This window comes from Pan troglodytes, chromosome 8, assembly GCF_028858775.2.
Source record: "Pan troglodytes isolate AG18354 chromosome 8, NHGRI_mPanTro3-v2.0_pri, whole genome shotgun sequence".
NCBI lineage: Eukaryota > Metazoa > Chordata > Mammalia > Primates > Hominidae > Pan > Pan troglodytes.
Genome location: NC_072406.2, coordinates 13,887,486 through 13,911,557, shown reverse-complemented (window position 1 = coordinate 13,911,557; position 24,072 = coordinate 13,887,486). Strand labels below are relative to the sequence as shown.

Genomic DNA, 24,072 nt, shown 5'->3' with positions numbered 1-24,072 from the left:
CAAGATCACTGAAAATTTCAATTTATCTTCTGTATCCTTGAAATATGCCAAAGTACAGATGCATACAAAATTACCTCAAAATATCACTTGATAGTAATCCATCACAGACAAATGAATTCCCAAACAATTAAACCCTTTCCACTTTAAGAAGGTCAGCACGAGATACTTTAAGAAAATGCAAAACACCATGAACATCCCTATTTGCCTCAGAGACAGACCTTCACTTCCTGATCACACTTACGAAACTGAGGGAAAGAACGTAATGAACTAAAATGTAACTTTAGCTCAGAACATAATTTTCACTAATTTGTACCTATTTATTAGCTTCCTCCAAATTCAGACCCTTTATATTAAGCCAATTAACAACAGAAATTATATATTCCCTCTAAAGACAATATATTTACTAATACATCATATATTAATCCCTGTAGGTACTAGGGTAAGCTACTATGTAAATGCCTGCATAGTGACATTCTTTTTTTTTTTTTTGGAGTCGGAATCTCACTCTGTTGCCCAGGCTAGAGTGCGGTGGTGTAAGCTCGGCTCACTGCAACCTCCACCTCCCAGGCTTAAGCGATTCTCATGCCTCAGCCTCTCAAGTAGCTGGGATTACAGGCACCCGCCACCACGCCCAGCTAATTTTTGTATTTTTAGTAGAGACAGGGTTTCACCATGTTGTCCAAGCTGGTCTCAAACTCCTGACCTCAAGTGATCCACCCACCTCAGCCTCCCAAAGTGCTGGGATTACAGGCATGAGCCACCATGCCCAGCCAGGACATTCCTTTAAAAAACTAAATTTCCCTTAAAACCATTTATCTTTTTCTGCTATGCCTTTCTAATTGGAAAATAAACAACTTAAAGTACACATCTGCACACCTTAACCAGCACACGATGGCTCAAGAGCCAGTGGCCTGCATACCTTGCTGGTGGAAGCCTTGTAAGTGGTCTTCAGTTTCTGGGAGAGCTGGCTGGTGCTGTGACTGGCTGCAGGGACAGAGAGTAACAATCAAACACAATCACACAGTCAAAGACCTACAGCCTCGCAAATGGGTCTTGTGTCTTGCACAGGAAGAAAGGGGGCCCAGAAAGGCTCGTTTGACCCTAGTGACACAGAGCCATGGCAGAACAGGAACAAGAACCGAGCTCCTTATTCTCCTAGACCCACACCTGAATTAGATAGTTCGAGGTCTGCTGACAGCAAAACGCAAACCAGCCAGCATCCTTCACTAAATTCCAAATTTCCTGCATATATAATCTGCAGGACAAGACTTTCATGGGAATTCACCTTACCTTTTGTTTTGAGTTGGCCCTTACTCAGCTCTGCTCCATCAATCGCTTGTCCTTCAGCAGCTAAACGTTCATTAAGAGTGTCGATTTCTCTACGTACTGGGAAGAAAAAAGTTTTCAAAAATCTAAAGTATGTTTTTATGTTTAAGTGTACTCACCACTTCCAAAACTCGCACACAGAAAAAATGCTATATATTAGTGTTATATAAACAAAGACATGAATAATATTCTAATAAGCAAGATCACAATTCATAGAGTTCTCAAAAAACTAAAGAAACCATTCAAGGCTGGGTGCGGTGGCTCACGTCTGTAATCCCAGCACTTTGGGAGGCCGAGGCAGGTGAATCACGAGGTCAGGAGTTTGAGACCAGCCTGACCAACAGGGTGAAACCCTGTCTCTACTGAAAATACAAAAATTAGCCAGGCGTGGTGGTGCATGCCTGTAATCCCAGCTACTCAGGAGGCTGAGGCAGGAGAATTGCTTGAACCCGGGAGGCAGAGATTGCAGTGAACTGAGATCGCGCCACAGCACTCCAGCCTGGACAACAGAGTGACACTCCATCTCAAAAAAAAAAAGAAAGAAACCATTCGAGATACCATTCCAAAAGTAAAAGCTCACACACTTGCTACACTGTGGAAGACACTGCTATCAGGGTCTCAAAGACAGCACCTGCATTTCAACATAGTTTCCATAGTGCTTGATTCTGCACGATTAAAAACATTATTCTGGGCTGGGCACAGTATCTCATGCCTGTAATCCCAACAATTTTGGAGGCCGAGGCAGGCAGATCACTTGAGGCCAGGGGTTCAAGGGCCAACATGGCAAAACCCCTTCTCTACTAAAAATACAAAAATTAGCCAGGCGTGGTGGTGGGTGCCTGTGATCCCAGCTACTTGGGAGGCTGAGGCATGAGAATCGCTTGAACTTGGGAGGCGGAGGTTGCAGTGAGCCCAGATCACGCCACTGCACTCCAGCCTAGGTGATAGAGCAAGATTTTGTCTCAAAAAAAAAAAAAAAAAAAAAGTTGAAATGATTTTTCCCTCTATGAATTGTAAAGGTGGACTCTTTAAAAAGGAGAATCCAGTATTAACATTAAAATTTCCAAAAGCAAAGTTTAAATGACAGAGGATTATATTCTCTTCATTATTCATCCAACCACACCACTTAGTTACAGAGTGAAAAACAGCTTAACAATGGAAATGCTCTTTGTTAGTATTCAACTTTTGGAATCAACCTGTAGATAAAGCATGAAAGACTTGATTATAGTTACATTTGTCTAATACAAATTTTATAGTTTGGGTGTGGTGGCTCACACCTATAATCCCAGCACTTTGGGAGGCCAAGGTGGGAAGACTGCTTAAGCCCAGGGGTTTGAGACCAGCCTGGGCAACACAGTGAGACCCTGTCTTTATATATATATAAATTTTACAAACACAAACCCTAGAACGAGAAAAACTGGCAAGTAATAGAGCAGCACAAAGGACCTGTTTATTTCACTGTGCATGCAGCATTAACACTAAAGCGGATAGATCTAAAACCAGAAGATGGTTACTTACATTCACAGGACTAACCACCCAAAAGAACCAAAAGCAAAAACATGCAGAAAATGTCTTCCTTTGAAGAGTGCGATGGGCTTGAGGGGTAATGGTAGATTTCTTTTTAGATTGTCTGATAAATTTTTAAGCACATATGGCCATTACTTCCAAAATAAAAAAAAGAAAAATTAAAGCCAAGCTAATTCAAAATTGTTTTGATTTGTCTTTAATAAGTCAGATATAGTATATGCATCAATTTTCAAATGATGGTATATTAATAAAAAAGTAAATCAATGTTTTCTCAATTTATGGTGTACTTGGTGTAGGGAAAATGATAAGATCCATGTATTTTTTATTTTTTATTTTTATTTATTTATTTTTGAGACGGAGTCCTCGTGGGAATTATACCAGACCCACAGAACTGCAAGATGACAAATCTGTGTTAGTTTAAGCCACTAAAATAAGTTTAAGTTTGCTACAGCAGAACAGAAAACTAATATAGTGATGAATGTCTATTCATAAATTTGACTATGGATAGGTAAAGCTATAAAAGTTTATTAAAATAGGAGATACTCACATTCTAAGTTTTCGATATAAAGGTTTTCAAATTCTCTTTCTATTTGACCAAACAGTTCCAGAAGTGTACTGCGAACCGAGGAAGGCAGTTTAGAATCCTGCAGAAGAAGACTTTGTTTAAAACGAATGAATGAATGAAAAACTCTAAGTACAAATATGCTTTTTCCAAAGTGAATTATCTTTTATTCTAAACTCTTATTTTGTATTATTACATATTTTTATATATAAAATGCTTAAAGAGTTTAAAGTTCCAAATTTCTGCCAAGGAGACTATAAATCAAATTGTATAAACAGCTACCTAGTATCATATGGGATTTGAAAACAAACACTCCTTCAAAATAACACAATTTTTCCCTTTACAAGAGAGGACATAAGCCTACCTTATTTTAAAACTTCCAAATTTGGAGAGAAAGGAGGCAGCTCCCATAAATGAACTATTATAAACAGCCTCTGAGTGCCATCATACGCTATCCTACAAGTATTTTAATCTGCTAGACCCTCATGGAAGAGGCACCTTTGCAGAGTTCCCCCCATACCCACTGCACTTCAAGCAAAAGCACAGTCACTCTTCCCATCACTCTACATAACACCTAAAAGAGTGTTGTGAAGAGGAAAAAAAGAAAAATTTCACAAAAAAGAGCCAAATGTCTATTAATTGAGTGAAAACATTAACTTTTAATTTCCCGCCCGGGCCACGCTCTTCATGCCTGTGTGTTTCCCGCACCCCTGGGAAGGCGAAGGGAAGGAGCTACATTGTCAAGTGTGGTCCAGCAAGTAAGCAGGTCCTGAGCACCAAACATATCACAGGCACTCACTGCTTGGACCCACCAGTCAACAGGAGCCTGCTAGATACAGCCATGTGCCACTCCAACCTCCCTGAGGGCATGGCCTATGCACTATTTGGTATGTGTCCCCTACTCCCAACACCCAGAGTAATTTTCAAAAAAAATCCCCATCAAATATTTCTAAAATAGTGTTTCAATACTTACCTTTTTTTTTTTTTTTTTTTCGAGACAGAGTCTCACTCTGTCACCCAGGCTGGAGTGCAATGGTGTGGTCTCGGCTCACTGCAAGCTCCGCCTCCCAGGTTCAAGCAATTCTCCTGCCACAGCCTCCCCAGTAGCTGGGACTATAGGCGCGCGCCACCACACCCAGATAAGTTTTGTAGTTCTAGTAAAGACGGGGTTTCACCATGTTGGCCAGGATGGTCTCAATCTCCTGACCTCATGATCCGCCCGCCTCAGCCTCCCAAAGTGCTGGAATTAAAGGCGTGAGCCACTGCGCCTGGCTGATACTTAATGGGACTTTTCAAATTTACATATAGCATAAACTTTTTTATTCTGATGAGTTGTAAACTTTTTTTTTTTTTTGAGATGGAGTCTCACTCTGTCACCCAGGCTGGAGTGCAGTGGCGCGATCTTGGCTCACTGCAAGCTCCGCCTCCCAGGTTCGTGCCATTCTCCTGCCTCACCCTCCTAAGTAGCTGGGACTACAGGTGCCCACCAGCACACTCAGCTAATTTTTTGTATTTTCAGTTAAGACGTGGTTTCACAGTGTTAGCCAGGATGATCTCAATCTCCTGACCTCATGATCTGCCCACCTCGGTCTCCCAAAGCTCTAGGATTACAGGCGTGAGCCACCGCGCTTGGCCGAGTTGTAAACTTTTAAAAAAGATGCACTATATTTATTAAATCCTTCTGAGATTAACTTAAAAGACAGAAATTTTAGGGAAAAATGACAGCATTTTAGCAATGTGAGTTTTACAGTTATCACAGATTTCTCACAAAAATTTTACAAACCACACACACACACCCACACCCACATATATATACTACTTTAAATACTGAATCTACTGAATTGGTACTATAGCCTCTAAACATCCTTCTAAAACCAATGAAGAACATGAAAAAAGAAGAAAGGAAAATGTAACTATAAAAATTAAAACTAGGCCATCAAAAAGGACGTCCCAGCCAGGCACAGTGGCTCACGCCTGTAATCCCAGCACTTTGGGAGGCCAAGGTGGGCAGATCACCTGAAGTCATGAGTTCGAGACCAGCCTGGCCAACATGGTTAAACTCTGACTCTACTAAACATACAAAATTAACCAGGAGTGGTGGCGGGCACCTGTAATCCCAGCTATCTGGGAGGCTGAGGCATGAGAACCGCTAGAACCCAGGAGGTAGAGGTTGCAGTGAGCCAAGATCACTACCGCACTCTAGCCTGGACAAGGGAGCGAGACTCCGTCTCAAAAAAAAAAAAGAAGTTCCAATAACTATGAAACATAAGCTTGCACTGAACTGAGAATCACTATTAGTATTTTCCCTGCCCTGTGGCCTCTGCACGCCCCATTCCCTCTCTGTGAACATCCCTCCCCACAAGCATCACCTCCACAGAAGCCCTTCTGACTCCTACACGAGGCCAATCTCCTCCTACAGAATCAGTTCCTACTCATCTATACCCATCATGTTTTAAGGCTCTTATTGTTCAGCAACTAATTACATCATGTCATATATACTTGAATATTAAGTGCATATTAATATAAAAGTAGTTGCTAACACATGGACACAGGGAGGGGAACATCACACACCGGGGCCTGTCGGGACGTTGGGGGACTGGGGGAAGGATAGCATTAGGAGAAATGCCTTATGTAGGTGACAGGTTGATGGGTGCAGCAAACCACCATGGCACATGTATACCTACGTAACAAACCTGTTTGTTCTGCACATGTACCCCAGAACTTAAAGTATAATTTAAAAAAAAAAAACGGAATTGCTATGGAAAAGAAAGCTGAGAAGTCAGCATTAACCTCACTTTATAATCAAGAAACTAAATGCACAGAGAAATGAGGACTTGTCCCACTAGAGGGCAACTTGAGCCCAGGAAGAGCACGCTTACAAAATGACTTTCAACCTTTTCCATCAGTTCTCCCTTTCTGTGCCATTCAATTTCACAGACTCTCAAACGAGTTGTTGAACTTTTGGTACCATTTGAGAAAACTCAAGACACTACTGCCGTGACTCAGCAAAGCTTTTAAATGAATTTGTTCCATCACATTGACACCAACACACACCTGAAAGCACCTGCACGCACGTGCGGGAAGCAGCCAGCTCTTCAGGCCGCAGCCAGCACTGTGTGCACGTGAACTTCGCAGTTCTCGGCAACAACAGACCTCCTGCGCCTGCGCGAACCTGGCTTTCTAAACTACTTCAGACTGGCAAATCTGAGACGTATAAAGTTAAACCTAACACGATGTCTCCCTCAGACGCATCTGCCCTCTCTTCTGTATTGCTGCTCCTCAACAACTGAAAGGGCGTCACTCTACACTGTCTAGAACGAGACCACTCCTACGTTAATCAACACCTCCCTGTTCTGAGATCGCCCCCCTCACACCTTCCATACCAAACGCGTGCAGCAGACACCACAGCTCTCTCCCACCCACGGCAGGGGGAAGGGAGAGCACCTCACGCGGGCCACTTACAGAACATGCTGACTGGTCCCACTCCGAATCACTGCTCATTGAAGAAATGAGCTCCGCCCAGGGAGCGAGCGTGGGAGACACAGGCCAAAGGTGGTGCAGAGGACGAGGCCGTGCGGCTTGGAGACCTCTGAGCTACCTTCGTGAGGGTTACCATGAAATGCAGTCACCGCCTCTGCTGTGTCACAAAGGAGAATGGGCATTCAGGCCCCAGAGAAGAACACTTTCACCCCAGGTAGGAGACAACTCTAGAACATGCCAGCAGGGGAGGCTGCAGGGTTTCCACTGCTAGAAATGTACGTGAACCTACAAATTAGGAAAACCTATCTTTGACTGCTTACTCACACTGTCCAATAGGGTAGCCACTTGCCACATATGACTATGTAAATTTCAATGTAATTAAAAGTTTTAAAAATTAAAATTTCATGTCCCGGGACACTGACTACATTTCAAGTGCTCAGCAGCCACATGTGACTGGTGGTTCCCACATCAGACAGCAGATACAGATACAGACACTGCCCCCACCACAGGAGTCCTGCCGCATAGCTCTGCTGTCTCCTAAGTGCTGTGTTGAACGGGGTCCACAGGCCCAGGACCTCAGCATGCGACTGTGTTTGGAAGCAGGGCCCTGAAAGAGGTGGTGAGAGTAAAATGAGGTCATAAAGGAAGGCCCTCCAGTATGACAGGGGTCCTTGTAAGAAGAGACTAGGACAAGACACGCAGAGAGGGACAACTCTGTGAGGACACAGGGAGAAGATGGTGTTGGCGAGCCACAGAGGTCTCAGGAGGAACCAGCCCTGCTCACACCTTGATCTAGGACTTCCAGCTGCCTGGAAGGACCATGAGAAAATAAATGTCTGTTGTTTAATTAAGCTGCCCAGTCTGTTAAGCTACCCAGTCTGTGGCATTATGTTATGGGAGTCCTAGCAAAGTAATACACTAAGAATGCCAAAGCTATTTTTGTAATTTTTTTGAACACTAAGTTAAAATGTAATCACTTTTTATAGAAATTAGAACCAGGTACTGGTTTAATTATTCAATGCATAATCATCTAATTTGAGGTGAAGATCCTCTTCGTGGCAACAGTCATGTCGGGTTCTGGGTTCACACTGTTGTATTCAGTGTAGAGGTCCCGGCCTCGAAGTCCTGGCATAAAGTTACCCACATGGTCCTAACAAGATCCAATATTCACAGAAGCCAATTTCTCAGGTTTAAGCTTTATCTTCCTACAGCATTATGGCTGATGAATTTGTTCTAATTGTGAAGGAATGGTTGTAAGTTTACATATAGTTATATACATATATAACCATATATTAGATATATCTAGAGCTTATTTTAATATAAATATACTGCGTCTAGACTTCACAACACTCTTTAAAAATTCTGACAGAATTTCATCAGCTATAAACGAACTAGAAAAAGTATAAGCAAAACTTATCTTTATCAAAAATAATTAGTTCATTTTAATCCAAGGATGACATACTCACGGCGGCAGAGACAAGGATAAACCTAAGCAAAGTCACTAAAAGATCTGATTCCAAAAACTCTTCAGAGAACAGAAAGAGATCATTAAAAGGATATGATACTCTTCTTTTCTTGAGACTGTTAGAGACAGAAAACCCAGAATTGTACTGTCCGCAAGCCTGTACAAAGAATAAAACTAATCCAAACTCTCATACCCACTTTGATTTGTTATTACTTAGTATACATATGCTAACCCATCTGTGTATGCTGTTGTATTTGATAGAAGTTTTAATGAGTTTATTTTGGGGGAATTTGGGAGGGGTGATCTTTTTTCTTAGTAACCCAACCCTTTTTTTCTACTTTGGAGACCTTTATATATTTGGCTACTTTTATAACATCACAGACACAATCACCATCTTTAAAATAAGGCCTTGATCCCGGGCCCGGCGGCTCACGCCTGTAATCCTAACACTTTGGGAGGGCGAGACAGGTGGATCACCTGAGGTTAGGAGTTCGAGACGAGCCTGACCAACATGGTGAAACCCTGTCTCTACTAAAAATACAAAATCAGCCGGGCATGGTGGCACATGCCTCTAATCCCAGCTACTCAGTAGGCTGAGGCAGGAGAATCACTTCCACCCAGGAGGTGGAGGTTGTGAGCGGAGATCGCGCCATCGCACTCCAGCCGGGGAAACGAGCGAAACTCTGTCTCAAAAATCAATCAATCAATAAGGCCCTAATCAATCGTAGCTTACTTGTCCTTCTAACATGTCTCTTGGCAGTCCCGTCCTCTCCTGCTCCGAGCTGTTAGTTCTTCGTATAGAAAGGCTATGGGATTTGCGCTTCTGTTTTGTTTGGCGAGCAGTCGAACAACTTGCGCTTTCTGTGGGCATTACTTCTAAGAGGTAGTGTCCTGGTCACGCCTGCAATAAGCTAAAAACAGCAAGAAAAAACAGTGTTTCTGATACAGCGAGTTGAAACAAAAGAAAAACAGTGAAGAAGATAATGACGACTTCTAATTACAAGCTTCCTTACTATAGTTAACATTAACTATATAATTTGGAATATGACAAATTAAGATGTTTTAAGGTAGGGACCACAGCCTTTATTAAAGAAGTAATTTCTTTATCAAATTTCATTAACATCTTAAGTATCAAATGGCAAAAAAGAGGTTTAAAATTTAAAAAAAAAAATAGCTCTCCCTTAACCCAACAGAATTCCCCAGGCACAGTCTACTCCCCCGAGGGAACCAATGTTAATTGCATATTCTAGACTACAGATTCTAGACTCATGCTGTCCAATAGGAATATAATGCAAGTCATGGATGTAAATTTTCCAGTGTCCACATTTTTAAAAATAAAAGCATATGAAATTACTTTTAATGATTTACTTAACCCAATACATTTAAAATATTTTATAGTCAACATAAAAAACAATGGGATATTTTATGATTACCTCTTTGAAATTCAGTGTGTATATTTACAGCATATCTCAATTCAAACTAACCACATGTGATTAAGTTATTCAAATCTCTAATTTAAATATTATGATTTACCCACTTTGGGCATTTTCTACTCCTTCCCTGTTATTATCCATCCTTCCTCCCAATTATATCACTACGTTAATTACTACAATCTTAGGTAATATATTTACACACATATCTTCTTTCTTCAACTACAGATTTTGCTATTTTGAACATTACCTGCTGATTTTTTGCTATTACTGATCCCTCCTCCCATGAACACAATCCTATCATCAGGCCAGCTCAGCACCTCACTGTCAAAGAATGCCTGACCCATATGCAGTCAAAGGCAAAGCAGGACACGCCCACGACCTCCCAGATGCCAACATGCCTCCATCATCTTCTTTTAGAGAAAAGACTGGCCCAAGTCCCAAGAGTAGGGGATGGTTCTGTGAATATATCAGCGTAAAGGAAAAATACACTAACCTTTAAAATACACATAAGGACTATGTAAACATCTAAATTCCAAGTAGACAGTTACAATGGTGACTTACGCAACAGCAATAGCCTGAGCCTCAAGGCAAGACCTTATTTCTGGTGTGCCCAGCCCTCTTCATTATCAACTCCTTAGACATTACCAGGTGCAGACACACATCCCTGAAATGCTACTCCTTTCCTTCCAAATGGCTCTCACTTACTCAATAGCCCTAACACCTCCTTACTTTGTTATAGAATGATTCCTTTTCTACAATATTTTAAAATCACTAGCGTTCCCTTCTTTTTAAACAAGTCAGCCTGTTTTGAAAAATTAGTTTATCTACACATAGAAGAGAGTATTCTTAACAGAGATGAAATGTATTCACAAAAAATTTAGAGTGTCTTCCATAAAGGTTATTAATAACATAAACAAGATCTTTCCTATTCAGTTTATTAAGCATTCTAATTATAATCCTAAATACCAAGGCTGAAAATATTTTTCTAAGAGAAAATATTGTCACTTATAAAAATTCACTTCATTTATTTTTAATATTATAAATAAAACAGTAGAAATCAACATATTTAACCTTAGAATTCAAGGAAGTCGTAGCATTTTTCTAAATATCTCTTCTAAATATCTTTCTAAATATGAATGTGAGTATATACAGTTTAGCTTTGTTTCCTGTTTCTTACATACTATGCAGAACTCTCATATATAAATTTTGTTATTAAAACTTTTTTAAAAGCCAAGCATAACCCAAAAATGTTAGAAAACTGGAAGACAGTTTGCCTATTATTTAGGACAGTTTTTAAAAGCTTTAACTTAATCACAAGCTTCTAGTAACTCTCAACCAAAACAGTCATGTGAGTTATGAAGTTCCCAATTTTTTTTTTGTTGAGACGGAGTCTTGCTCTGTCTCCTAGGCTGGAGTGGAGTTGCACGATCTCAGCTCACTGCAACCTCCATCCCCCAGGTTCAAGCAAGAATCTCGTGCCTCAGCCTCCAGAGTAACTGGGACTATAGGCATGCACCACCATGCCCAGCTAATTTTTGTATGTTTAGTAGAGACAGGGTTTCGCCACGTTGACCAGGTTGGTCTCGAACTCCTGACCTCAGGTGATCCACCCACCTCAGCCTCCCAAAGTGCTAGGATTGCAGATGTGAGCTATTGTGCCTGGCCTCAACTTTGTATTTTGAAATAACTGCAGATTCACAGGAAGTTGCAAAGATGGTCCATATTTCCCCAGTGGTTACATCTTACATCATTACAGTACAATCTGTTAATTTGTTAATTTCACTAAACCAACAAACTGACATTAGTATAATGTGTGTATAGTTGTCATTCTGTTACATATATAAATTCCTTTAGGTGTCACATGTTCAAGATACAAAACACTCCCCTCACCATACAGATCACCCACACTACCCATTAGTTACCCCAACTCCCTGGCACCATCCCTCAACTCCTGATAACCATTAATCTGTAACCATCTCTACAATTTTGTCATTTTGACACTGTTATGTAAATATGATCAAAGAGCAGTTACCCTTTTTGAGACTCTTTTTTCCACTCAATTTAATGGTTACGATCCAACCAATTTTCTGCATGTATCAACAGTTTTTTCCTTTTTATTACTAGCTAGTGTCCACAGTATGGACATTTAACCATTTGTTTAACCATTCACCTGCTGCAAAAAAAAAATATATATATATATATATATATATATATTCTTTCCAATTTTTTTACTATTACTAATAAAAGTTGCCATGAACAATAATATACAGGGTTTTATGTGAACCTAAGTTCTCATTTCTTTTGGATAAACAGCCCAAGAATAAGGCTGCTCAGTCACAGGGTAAATGTATATTTAGCTTTAAAAAAAAATCTTGCTATATCATTCACACACCATGTAAGACACCTATTTAAAGTGCACAATTCAATGACTCTCAGTATACTCAGGAAGTTGTGCGATCATTACCACAATCAACTGTACATTTTTATCACCCCAAAAAGAAGCCCCACACCTATTTGCCCTCACTCCTCATTTCTCCCACCCACTTCCCAGCTAGCCCTAGGCAACCACTAATTTACTTTCTCTCCATATGAATCTGCCTGTTCTGGCCATTTCATAAAAATGGAATCATACAACATACGCTCTGGTCTGTGACAACCAGCTTCTTTCACTTAGCACAACGATTTCAAAGTCCATCTATGTTGTAGCACAGTGGTAATGTATTCCCTTTTATTGCCAAATACAACTGACAGACATTTGGTTGTTTCCATATTTTAGGTTATTATGAAGGTTAAAGTGCAAATTTCTTGTATGTGTATACTTTTATTTCTCTTGGGTATACCTGGAAACAGAATTGCTTATGTTTAATCACGTTTAGTTTTTGTGGTTTTTTTCTAAGAGTGTCAAACTATCAGTATTTTCCAGGGTGGCTGTTTCATTCTACATTACCATCAGGAACACATGAGAGATTCAGTTATCCACATCCTCACCAGCATTTGGTATTGTCACTACTCTTTTATGAAAATTTGTCATACATGAGAAATTTTGTGCCAGGTATACAACACATAGTCATCAAGACAGGCTATTTAGGGTGTCCACCACCCCAGTAAAACACTGTTTGTTTTTTTGTTTTTTTTTTTTTTTGAGACAGAGTCTCGCTGTCGCCCAGGCTGGAGTGCAGTGGCTCAATCTCGGCTCACTGCAACCTCCACCTCCCGGGTTCACGCCATTCTCCTGCCTCAGCCTCCCGAGTGGCTGGGACTACAGGCGCCTGCCACCACGCCCGGCTAATTTTTTGTATTTTTAGTAGAGACGGGGTTTCACAGTGTTAACCAGGATGGTCTCCATCTCCTGACCTCATGATCCACCCGCCTCAGCCTCCCAAAGTGCTGGGATTACAGGCGTCAGCCACCGCGCCCGGCCTAAGATACTGCTTTCTTAAGGATAGTCACCCTACTCTGCTGTCAAACACTGAATGTATTCCTTCTATCATACTGCATGTTTGTACCTTTTAACTCTCTTCTCATCCTCCCTCCGCCCCCGACTCACACCCTTCCCGGTCTCTATTATCTACCTATTTTTCCACTGTTTACCTCCATGTGTTCACATTTTTTAGCTCCCACATGTGAGAACATGAGACATGACTTTTTGTGCCTGGCTTATTTCACTTAAAATAATGGCCTCTGGTTCCATCCATGTTGCTTCGAATGGCATAATTTCATTCTTCTTATGGCTGAATGGTATTGCAGAGTGTGTGTGTGTGTGTGTGTGTGTGTGTGTGTGTGTGTGTGCACCACATTTTATTTATCTAGTCATCCATCAACGGGCACTTAGGTTGATTCCATACCTTTGCTATTGTGAACAGTGCTGTGTAAACCTGCAAGTGCAGGCATCCCTTTGTCACTACTTTTTTATTTAGCTGTTCCATTAGGTGTGTAATATCTCACTGTGATCTTAATTTGCATTTCCCTGATGGCTAGTGACACTATCTTTTCATGTGCTTGTCATCCACATATCCTCTTCAGTGAGGTGTCTCTTCACACCCATTTTCTAACAGTATTATTCGGGTTTTTTACTGTTGAGATTTAAGAGTTCTTTACATACTCTATAGTATGAATTATATGTCACATAGGTTAAGCTGCAAATCATTTCTCCCAATCTGTTGCTCTTCATTCTAAGAGTTTTTCACGAAGCAACACTTCTTTAATGTTGATAATTTTTTCTATGCATCACACTTTTAAAGTCATGACAAGAACTTTTCATGAATCCCTAGGGGCCAAACATTTTCTCCTGTTTTCTCCTGAATTTTTTATAGCTTTCTGTTTCACATCTAAATTTATTACCTATATGGTACTGACCTTTTTATAAGGTGTAAAATTTAAGTCAAGGTTTTTTTGTTGTTTGTTTTCACCTGTGTATCCAATTATCCCAGCCTCATTTGTTGAAGATGATCCATCCTAGATTGAACTGCTTTGGACTTTTGTCAAAAAATCAACTCACTGTACTTGTGTGGGGTTATTTCTTGGTTCTCTATTCTGTTCCATGGATCTACATATTTATCCTTCCACCAACGGCAGTGATATGGTTTGGCTATGTCCCCAGCTAAATCTCATCTTGAATTCCAATGTGTTGTGGGAGGGACCCAGTGGGAGGTAACTGAATCATGGAGGGGCAGGTCTTTCCCGTGCTGTTCTCGTGATAGTAAGTCTCACAAGATCTGATGGTTCTATAAGGGGGAGTTTTCCTGCACAAGCTCTCCCTCTCTGCCTGCCGCCATCCACGCAGAATGTGACTCGCTCCTCCTTGCCTTCTGCCATGATTGTGAGGCCTCCCCAGCCATGTGGAACTGTAAGTCCAATAAACCTCTTTCCTTTGTAAATTGCCCAATCTCAGGTATGTCTTTATCAGCAGCGTGAAAATGGACTAATACAAGCAGTTTCTATTATTGTTCTGTATGATGTCTTAAAATCAGTTACAGTGATTCCTATTAAATCTTTCTCCATTTTGTTTTAGCTATTCTAGTCCTTTGTCCTTCCTTTTACATTTTTGAATAATCTTTTACATATCTACAAAAATCTTGCTGGGATCTTGATAGGAATTGTGTTAAATCTGTACATCAATCTGGGGAGAAATGGTATATTTATTATGCTGAGTCTTTTAATCTATGAATACAGTATTTATTTAGATCTTACTTTCCTCCATGTCAAGGTTTTTTCTGCATAAGTCCTAGTATCGGGCTGGACGAGGTGGCTCACGCCTGTAATCCCAGCACTTTGGGAGGTCAAGGTGGACGGATCACAAGGTCAGGAGATCGAGACCATCCTAGCTAACACGGTGAAACCCCGTCTCTACTAAAAAATACAAAAAATTAGCAGGGCGTGGTGGCGGGCACCTGTAGTCCCAGATACTCAGGAGGCTGAGGCAGGAGAATGGCATCAACCCGGGAGGCGGAGGTTGCAGTGAGCCAGGATCGCGCCACTGCACTCCAACCTGGGTGACAGAGCAAGACTCCGTTTCAAAAAAAAAAAAGTCCTACATATCTTTTCTCCATTTTAGACTAACATCTCTCTTTTTATTTTTTGTGTAAGTTTAAATGATACTGTACTTTTATTTTGGTTTCCACATGTTAATTGCTAGTATAAATACAACTGGATTTTATGTATTAAACGTGTACATTCTTGCTGAACCTAAAGTTCAAGATTTTTTGTGGATTCCTTGGGATTTTCTATGTCAACTATTAAGTCATCTAAAAAAAAAAGGACAGTTTTATTTCTTCCTTTGTGGTTTGTAAGCCTTCTATTTCCTTTTACTACCTTATTGATTTGGCTAGAAATTCCAGTACTATCTTAAATTACTATAGTGACAGCAAACACCCTTGCTTTGCCCTGAATATTCGGGTGAAAATATTGTGTTTCACCATTAACTTTGATGCCAGCTATAGATTTTTTTGTAGGTGCTGTTTATCAAGTTGAAAACGTTTCCCTCTACCATTCATTTTCTGAGTTTCTTTCACGAATGAGTGCTGAATTCTATCATGTTTTTTTCCTAGTAGCTTTTTTTTTGACCTACTGACAGGACCAATTACACTCATGACTTTCAAACATTGATCCAACCTTGTAGCCACAAAATAAACTGCACTTGTTCATGGTGTATCATTCATTCTCTCTCCCTCTATTCTCTTTTTTGCCTTCTCGTGGGGTAAACATTTTTTATAATTTCATATTTATTTACCTACAGTATTTCTGAGTTTGCCTGTTTTGTATAAATTTTTAGTGGTAGCTCTAGGTTTTACATTATACATTTACAGCTTATTGTAGTCTACTGATTATCAACATTTTACCAGTTCACATAAAGTATACAAATCTTACTTTCCTCTATGCTTCTTTACCTTTCCCCATTTATAACGTAATCACAAATATTTCCTACACATACACTGAGAACCACACCACGGTTATGCTTCAAATTCCAAACACAATTTAGAAAATAAACGAATACTAAATTGGCCGATATTTTTGCTGTCCATTCTTTGTTCTTCCCTCCTGATGTTCCCACATTTCTTTCATCATTTCCTTTCTGTTTGGAGAATTTCCTTTATTTGTTATTTTCATAGAGTAGGTCAGCTGGAGATAAATCATGTGAAGGAAGTTTTCACTTGATATAACCAATTCTACAATCGCTGCTTTAAGGTCCTTGTCAAATAATTCTAAACTCTGTGTCATCTCTACGTTGGCATCAGTGGTCTTTTCTTACTGAGGTTGAGATTTTCCTATGAGTGATTTTCCATTGAAATCCTGACATCAGACTCAGGATCTGATGTAAGTCTTCTGTTAGAGCAGGCCTCTGCCAGGTGGATGTGGACGGTGAGGTGGAAGTTGAGATTCCCACTCAGCCTCCACGGACCCCTGCATGAGAAGGAAAGTTCAGCCTCCTGCCGAACTTCCACTCCCACCACCAAGGCTGAATCAGGGCTGCCTCCGTGCTGCTCCCTATACAGTCTCCCCCACACCACAGGGGGGTGGCCTCATGACCACAGGGCAGCAGTAAAGTTCCTGAGTTTTGCAAGGTCCCTCTTATGATACCCTAGCAGAAAGGAGGCTGTGCTCTGTCACCACCCAGCAGAAGTAAAACCCCAACTCCTCAGCCAGTCTTCTCTGACAGCAACCCTGCAGAGAGGAGCATCTCATCCCAGCTTGTCATGAGTGGGAATCTGAAGTACCTGCCCAGCCTCTGATTAGCAGGGTGAGGGTGGTGCTGCAGGGTTTCCTGTGATATTTAGCTGGAGTAAAGTACTTACCATCGAAAAGTTCTGTGATTTGTAGGCTGCCCCTTTCCTGGTCTTTCAGACACAGAGAGCAGGTTTTTCTTGGGCCTTGTTTTGTCTGGGTCCTTTTATACCTGCGCTGCTAGCTTATCCAGCACAACATATGAGATACATGAGGCAAAAAGAAAACTCACAGAACTAAGTTTGGTGTCATTTCTGTGGTCCCAATGTACGAAGGAAGTCTACCTTCTTTTCTCCATCTTTCAGTCTCTTTTTTTTTTTTTTTTTTAACAGAGTGTCGCTCTGTTCCCGAGGCTGGAGTGCAATGGCACAATCTTGGCTCACTGCAACCTCCACCTCCTGGGTTCAAGCAATTCTCCCGCCTCAGCCTCCCAAGTAGCTGGGACTACAGGTGCCCAACAGCACATCTGGCTAATTATTGTATTTTTAGCGGAGACAAGGTTTCACCATATTGACCAGGGTGGTCTCTAACTCGTGACCTTGTGATCTGCCGCCTCAGCCTCCCAAAGTGCTTGGATTACAGGCGTGAGCCACTGCACCCGGCCCACTCTTACATTTGTTTTATATATGTCCAGTGTTTTTAGATGTACTTCATGGGAGGAATAAGGAAAAATAAGTCTCCATCTTTCCGCAAGCAGAAAGCCAAGAATCATCTTTTATTCTCAAATTGCATATGTGTAGGCCTATTTTTAAAGGAGAAGTAAGTCTTGCTTTACAACATAAAACAGTTACTTTGTAGTTTATGGAGTATGTTTTGTAAAGGAAAAAAAGAAACCACATCAAAAGCCTGTGAAAGCTGTCCTGATATGGCCTCAGAGAAAAAGGGAGACTCTATCTTCAGTTAAATGAAGCAAATAAAACCAGCAAAGGGTTTCCCTTCCCTCTCTTAAGAACTTCATCTGTAGAAACATTCTGATGCATTCGACATTCTACAAGTTCGTTACCAAAAATGCAGAGATTACAATATCACCTTTCCTTTCTCATCAAAATTATAAGTTTTGGATCACTGATTTTATCTCACTGGCTATTCCAGCCTCTCCGTAAGTTGCATGGTGTTCTCTTTGGTTTAGCTTGCTTTCTTCGCCACTTCACAAAATAGTCAATACCGCCGGCAATCTTTTTCTGCTGATCAACTGCAACCAAATGTATGCATTTCCTACAATCACCTCCCTGGAACTTGGCACCAAATACAGATTTTTTCATACTGGAGTAATCTTATCATCTCTGTATTCACACCCTCCACATTTTTTCCCAGCGTCTGTATTGGTCCTATCACCACTTCCTTCCTTTCACACATCCTCCACGGAAACTCAGTCCTTGGCCCAAAAAAAAAAAAAAAAGCTCAAGACCAGAAGTGTTTCAGAATTCAGATGCTTTCAGATTTTGGAATATCTGCATATACATAGTAAGATATCCTAGGGATGGGACCCAAGGCTAAACTCAAAGTTCATTTATGTTTCATGTATACCTCATGCACGTAGCCTGAAGGTAATTTTTTTTTTTTTTTTTGAGATGACGTCTCCACTGTAGCCCAGGCTGGAGTGCAGTGGTGTTAACCTCGGTTCACTGCAACCTCCATCTCCCAGGTTCAAGCAATTCTCCTGCCTCAGCCTCCCAAGTAGCTGGAATTACAGGCACCCAACACCATGCCCAGCTAATTTTTGTATTTTTAAGAGAGACGGGGTTTCACCATGTTGGCAAGGTGGTTTCGAACTCCTGGCCTCAAGTGGTCTGCCCAGCTCGGCCTCCGAAAATGCTGGGATTACTGGCCTGAGCCACCACAGCAGGCCTCCTGAAGGTAATTTTATTTTGCCCTAGGGGATCCTGAATAAACTATGTTGCGCACCCACATTTTGACTACAACCTGTCTGTCACAAGTAAGGTGTGGAAATTTCCACTTGTGTCATGTAATGGATTTTGAATTTTTGGATTAGGATGCTCAACCGGCAGTAGCATAAATCTTATTTAAATGTTTAATCACCAGTTTAGGGGGTTTTCAGGTTGGTATCATGGGAAGAGGGACAAGGAAGTGGCAGGCATTTGTAAAACTACTGAAATGGTATACCATGGAATCTAAAATAGACAGGAAGGGAAGTGAAAACAGAAAGAATTAATGGAGAGATACTGGAAGAAAGTTGGTGGACTGGCAGATCTACCAGAGGCTGAAGAGCTACTACAAAGAATTGCTGTAAGGCTCAAATGGATCAATAAATACAAAGAGTCACTAATCCTCATAACATCCCTATGAGACAGAGTTCCCAAATCCAATTAAGAGCCTTTCAACACAGTCATACATCACTTAAGGACGGGGACAGGTTCTGAGAGATGCATCCTTAGGTGATTTCGTCACTGTGGGAACATCGCAGAGTACACTTACACAAGCTAGGTGCACAGCCTACTCCACACCTAGGCTAGATGGCCCAGCCTGCTGCTCCTAGCCTACAACCCTGCACAGCATGTTACTGTACTGAATACTGCAGGCAACTGTAACACAATGGTATCTATTTGTGTACCTAAACATATCTACACATAGAAAAGGTACAGTAAAAATAGAGTATTACAATCTTATGGGACCACCATCTTACATGAGGTCTGTTGTTGACCAAAACATCATTTGTTATGTGGCACCCGATTGTATTTAACAGACTAAACACTAATAAACTGATTATAGAACTGTAAAGAGAAAAAACAAACTTCTTCACTCCAAATATAACCTTCTTTAACCTCTATGCACTGTTTTACCTAAATACAAGCAAAGAGAAACCTGAGATTCCAAAACGTAATTATTTTCCTTCAAAATATTCACATTTACCCAATATTATTGGACAGATTACCATATTACAAAGAAGGCTTATGGAGATTAAATGTCCTTCTGGTTTTCAATAAAACATTATTTTCAAGAAACTATAAATAGTCCCCTCTAAAAACTGAATCTCTTTATCCTACCATGGATTTAACAGAATAAACGCTCCTTCTGAACTCCTGACTCATTTAGTCTGTCCAGTTCACCTGCCCTTAGTATATGTTGCCGTGTACGTAATACACCCCCACTGCTTGTAAGCAGTCAGAACAACAGGCACACAGCTGTGATGCAGCACAGTGCTCTACACACAGCAGGCACTGGCCAAACATTCGACTAATTAATGAAACCCATAAACACACTGTGTTAGCAAGCTGAATTCCTCATCTGTAGAAATGCTGTAATATTGGGCCAGGCATGGTGGCTCATGCCCGTAATCCCAGCCTTTTGGGAGGCCCAGGCAGGCAGATCACCTGAGGTCAGGAGTTTAAGACCAGCCTGCCCAACATGGTGAAGTCCCGTCTCTACTAAAATACAAAAATCAGCTGGGCGTGATGGTGCACGCCTCCCATCTACCCTGGAGGCTGAGGCACGAGAATTGCTCCACCCTGGGAGGTGGAGGCAATGGTGAGCTGAGATCATGCCGCTGCACTCCAGCCTGAGTGACAGAAATGCTGTAATATTAAACAGCATCAATGAACACTTAGCTTTCTGCTCTTTCTCAAAAGATTCTTTCTATATTTTTTTTTTGAGACAGAGTCTCGCTCTGTCGCCCAGGCTGGAGTGCAGTGGCGCGATCTCAACCCACTGCAACCTCCACCTCCCGGGTTCAACCAATTCTCTGCCTCAGCCTCCTGAGTAGTTGGGGTTACAAGCACCCACCACCACGCCTGGCTAATTTTTTGTATTTTCAGTAGATACGGGGTTTCACCATCCTGGCCAGGCTGGTCTTGAACTCCTGACCTCATGATTCACCTGACCCGGCCTCCCAAAGTGCTGGGATTACAGGCATGAGCCACTGCGCCTGGCCAGATTCTTTTCAATATTTCCAATATTAATTAATTTGTAGCTATAGAAATTATCATTCTCCTAAGTGTGTATAATTTGAGGAAGGCAGATAACATAACCAAAGTAGCTTGAAACAGCAATATGACAAATTCTTTTCTTTTTGACACAGAATCTCGCTCTGTCTCCCCAGGCTGGAGGGCAGTGGCGTGATCTCGGCTAACCGCAACTTCTGCCTCCTGAGTTCAAGTGATTCTCCTGCTTCAGCCTCCTGAGTAGCTGGGACTACAAGTGCCCACCACCATGCCCAGCTGATTTTTGTATTTTTAGTAGAGACGGGACTTCACCATGTTGGCCAGGGTGGTCTTGGACTGCTGACCTCAGGTGATCTGCCCACCTCGGCTTCCCAAAGTGCTGGGATTACAGGCATGAGCCACCACGCCCTGCCAACAAATTCTTAATTTACACTTTCATTTGAAACAAAAAACACAAAACATTACTTTCAGTTTCATATCCAGTAGGATTTTAAACATTTTTCTTTCATCAAAGCAAAAACACTTGCTTAAGTGGTTAATTTCACAAATGTTAATCACATGCAAAAGAATGGTTAAGGAATATAATGTCCACGTGGCATTAAAAATAAATTGGAGAAATAAATTGAAAATTGCATAAAATGTGATGGAATTTCCACCAGAAGTTTAATCAAGTTTGTAGTAACATTTTATCGTAATAACACTGTTAGACGAATTCCTAGTGGGCTGAGACACCAAATTCAACTTCTGAGCAATATCGAGGAAGAGAATGGTCTCTACAGGCAACCTCAGAAATCTGTCATCAGTATTAACCTGCTTAAAATGTTTTGTCATTGACGAAATGAAGGCATGGAATACATACACCATCAATTCTGTGGATGACAATCAATTAGGAAATACCATTAATCAGATAAATAGCCATCAAGATTTTCAAAAGATCTCAGTAGTTAAAAGAATAACTTTAAACCAAGGATGAAATTCAACAGATGTAAAATCTTTTCCCTGAAAAGAATAAGACAGGATAAATATGAAAACTCTATCTTAGTTTCACCTTGGGGAAAGGGACTTAGGGATTTTAGTTCAGGGCAAATGCCCAAAGTGAACAGCCTAACATAGCTACCCAAAAAGAGGAGGAGGGAAACACACTCACTCAAGATCTCCTGTATACAGCACTTTGCAAAAATGGCTGGCATATATTACATAACGTAACCTTCCCAGTAACAAAATGAGGCTGATATGAACACCATGTTAGAGGACAGGGAGTGGGGACTTAGGAAGGCCTTGCCCAAGGTCACACTGCTGTTGAGACGTGGCCAGTGCACACGAGTCCCTACTCTGTCTCCTGTGAGCAGTATTAATAGAAAGGCAGCGTCTAAACCCAGGGGATAACAGATCACTCCATTTGTTCCACATTGATGAGTTCATATTTACATACCGTGTTTAACTCCTGGGACATATCAAAAGCTATTTTGAAAGACTCGAATTTGATCAGGAAAGTAACCAGAACAGTGTGTGTGTCTGCTGGGGTTGGGGGAAGTTCAGAAGACGAAGAAAGTTCCTGGAGATATAACTATCTTGAGCTTTCTCATTCAGAGGTAAATAATTCCTGCAATACTTTTATGACCGCAACTCACAGGCCAACATACTGAATTTAAGAGAAAAACACTTGAACTTCAATAAATGAAACTTCCAAGCAATTAACACTTTTCTATAATGGTATCCGCTTCAAGGGACGAATGTTTTACCGTTTAAGTTAAATGACAAAATCTCTAAAAACCTGGCAGACCTTAAGCTATTTTCACTCACAACCTGGAAAAATGTATTTATTCAACTTGGTTTAGTAAATGAGTACATTATTATTGTTGCTCTTGTGTTATTCCGGTGAACAGCTGTCTTAAAATGTTTCCCTCCAGCGGTGGCTGCTTTCAGGGGGAAGGGAAGGAAAAGGAAGTCTTCAAAAGGGGAACAATATCATGGCGCTGTGTTAATCACTTCAGCATCCGTCACTCCACACTCAACCACCCTTCTTGAAGCCGACCATCCCCACTCTTTGGATAGAAGAAAGGCCATTCTCCTCTCTGAAGGGCCTCCCAAGTGCTTCCCTGGAGACGCACTTCCCCGGGATGCCCAGGCCGAAGCAAAGGGGGCGGGGAGAGACCCCGGGCCGAACCCTTCTGCCCCCAACCCCTCCAGCGCCGCCCCGGGCCCTCCAGCGCCCCGACTCTTCCTGGACTCCGACATCTTCTGCACCGCCCCGGGCCCCGATCCCTCCCGCACCCTGGTCCCTCTGGCACCGCCACGGACTACTCCTGCGCCCCGACTTCTCTTGCACCCTGAACCCTTCTGCACCACGGCCCTTCCTGCACCGCCACGGGCCCTCCTGGGACCCGACCCCTCCTGCACCACCACGGACCCTCTGCATTCCAAGCCCACCTGCACCCCATCCGCCACTATGCACCGACTGCCCCTGCACCCCCTTGAGCCCTGCAGTGTCCCGACTCCTCTTCGGGGCATCCGGGGAACGACTCGGCGCCTGACAGGTAGGAAGATGGCGGCACTCACCTGTCACAGCAGCTGCGCCCGCCACCCCCGGAGCCAGCCCGGGTCGCGCACCGCCAGTGAGTCCCTACGACGCGGCCCCCAGTACTGACCCGAAGACGCGCAGGACACCGCTGTCTCCGCACTGACGCGACCCCACAACCCCAACCTGGCGCTAATGCACTTCCGGCGTCGCCGGAAGTCCCACCCCAGTCCCGCGCCTCTGGGTTCCCCGGAAGCCGCCCCACACCTCCGCCCTACACCCGGCGGCGCCGGAAGTCACGCCCCGGCTTCCGCCCCGCAGCCCCGAGGGGTCCGGGTGCGCTGAAGACCTCTTCGGCTGCTGGGCCAACGCCCCCACCCTTGGTCACCTACTCCTGCCGCCGAGCGGTTCGCGGGAGGTGGCCTCGGGGGTCGTAGCTACTCACCGGCGGGGCGCTCCGAGTCCATCTGCCCCGTAGCCCGGCAGCCGGGGCGGGAGGGCTGCGAGCCCGGGGCGCGGTCCGCCTGAGGCCCGAGACCCGGGGCCGCCTGCGCTCAGGGCCGCGGTGCCGGCCGCGCGGGAGCCTGGCGGGGACAGCGCGGTCAGTGTTCGGCTCCTCCGCAGTGACTCACCAGCGTCCT

At 42.5% G+C, this 24,072-nt stretch overlaps 1 protein-coding gene across 13 annotated transcripts in view; it reads right to left on the bottom strand.

Moving 5' to 3' along the window:
* The window catches only part of WDR37 (WD repeat domain 37), a 215,128-nt gene extending 191,161 nt beyond the window's left edge, over positions 1–23,967 (bottom strand). For 5 of the 13 annotated variants that reach the window (XM_063781291.1, XM_016962539.4, XM_063781288.1 and 2 more), the window contains exons 1-5: positions 23,473–23,679; positions 9,094–9,271; positions 3,401–3,497; positions 1,291–1,386; positions 920–984 (exon numbers count right to left, since the gene is read on the bottom strand). In XM_063781291.1, coding sequence (XP_063637361.1) covers positions 920–984; positions 1,291–1,386; positions 3,401–3,497; positions 9,094–9,231 — 396 coding nt within the window. In that variant the 5' untranslated portion in view covers positions 9,232–9,271; positions 23,473–23,679. Of the gene's footprint in view, positions 1–919; positions 985–1,290; positions 1,387–3,400; positions 3,498–6,877; positions 7,053–9,093; positions 9,272–23,472; positions 23,741–23,876 lie in introns of those variants that run through there. The other 8 variants (XM_016962540.3, XM_054660641.2, XM_063781290.1 and 5 more) reach the window with 4 other exon arrangements.
* Between the last annotated feature and the right edge of the window lie 105 nt (positions 23,968–24,072).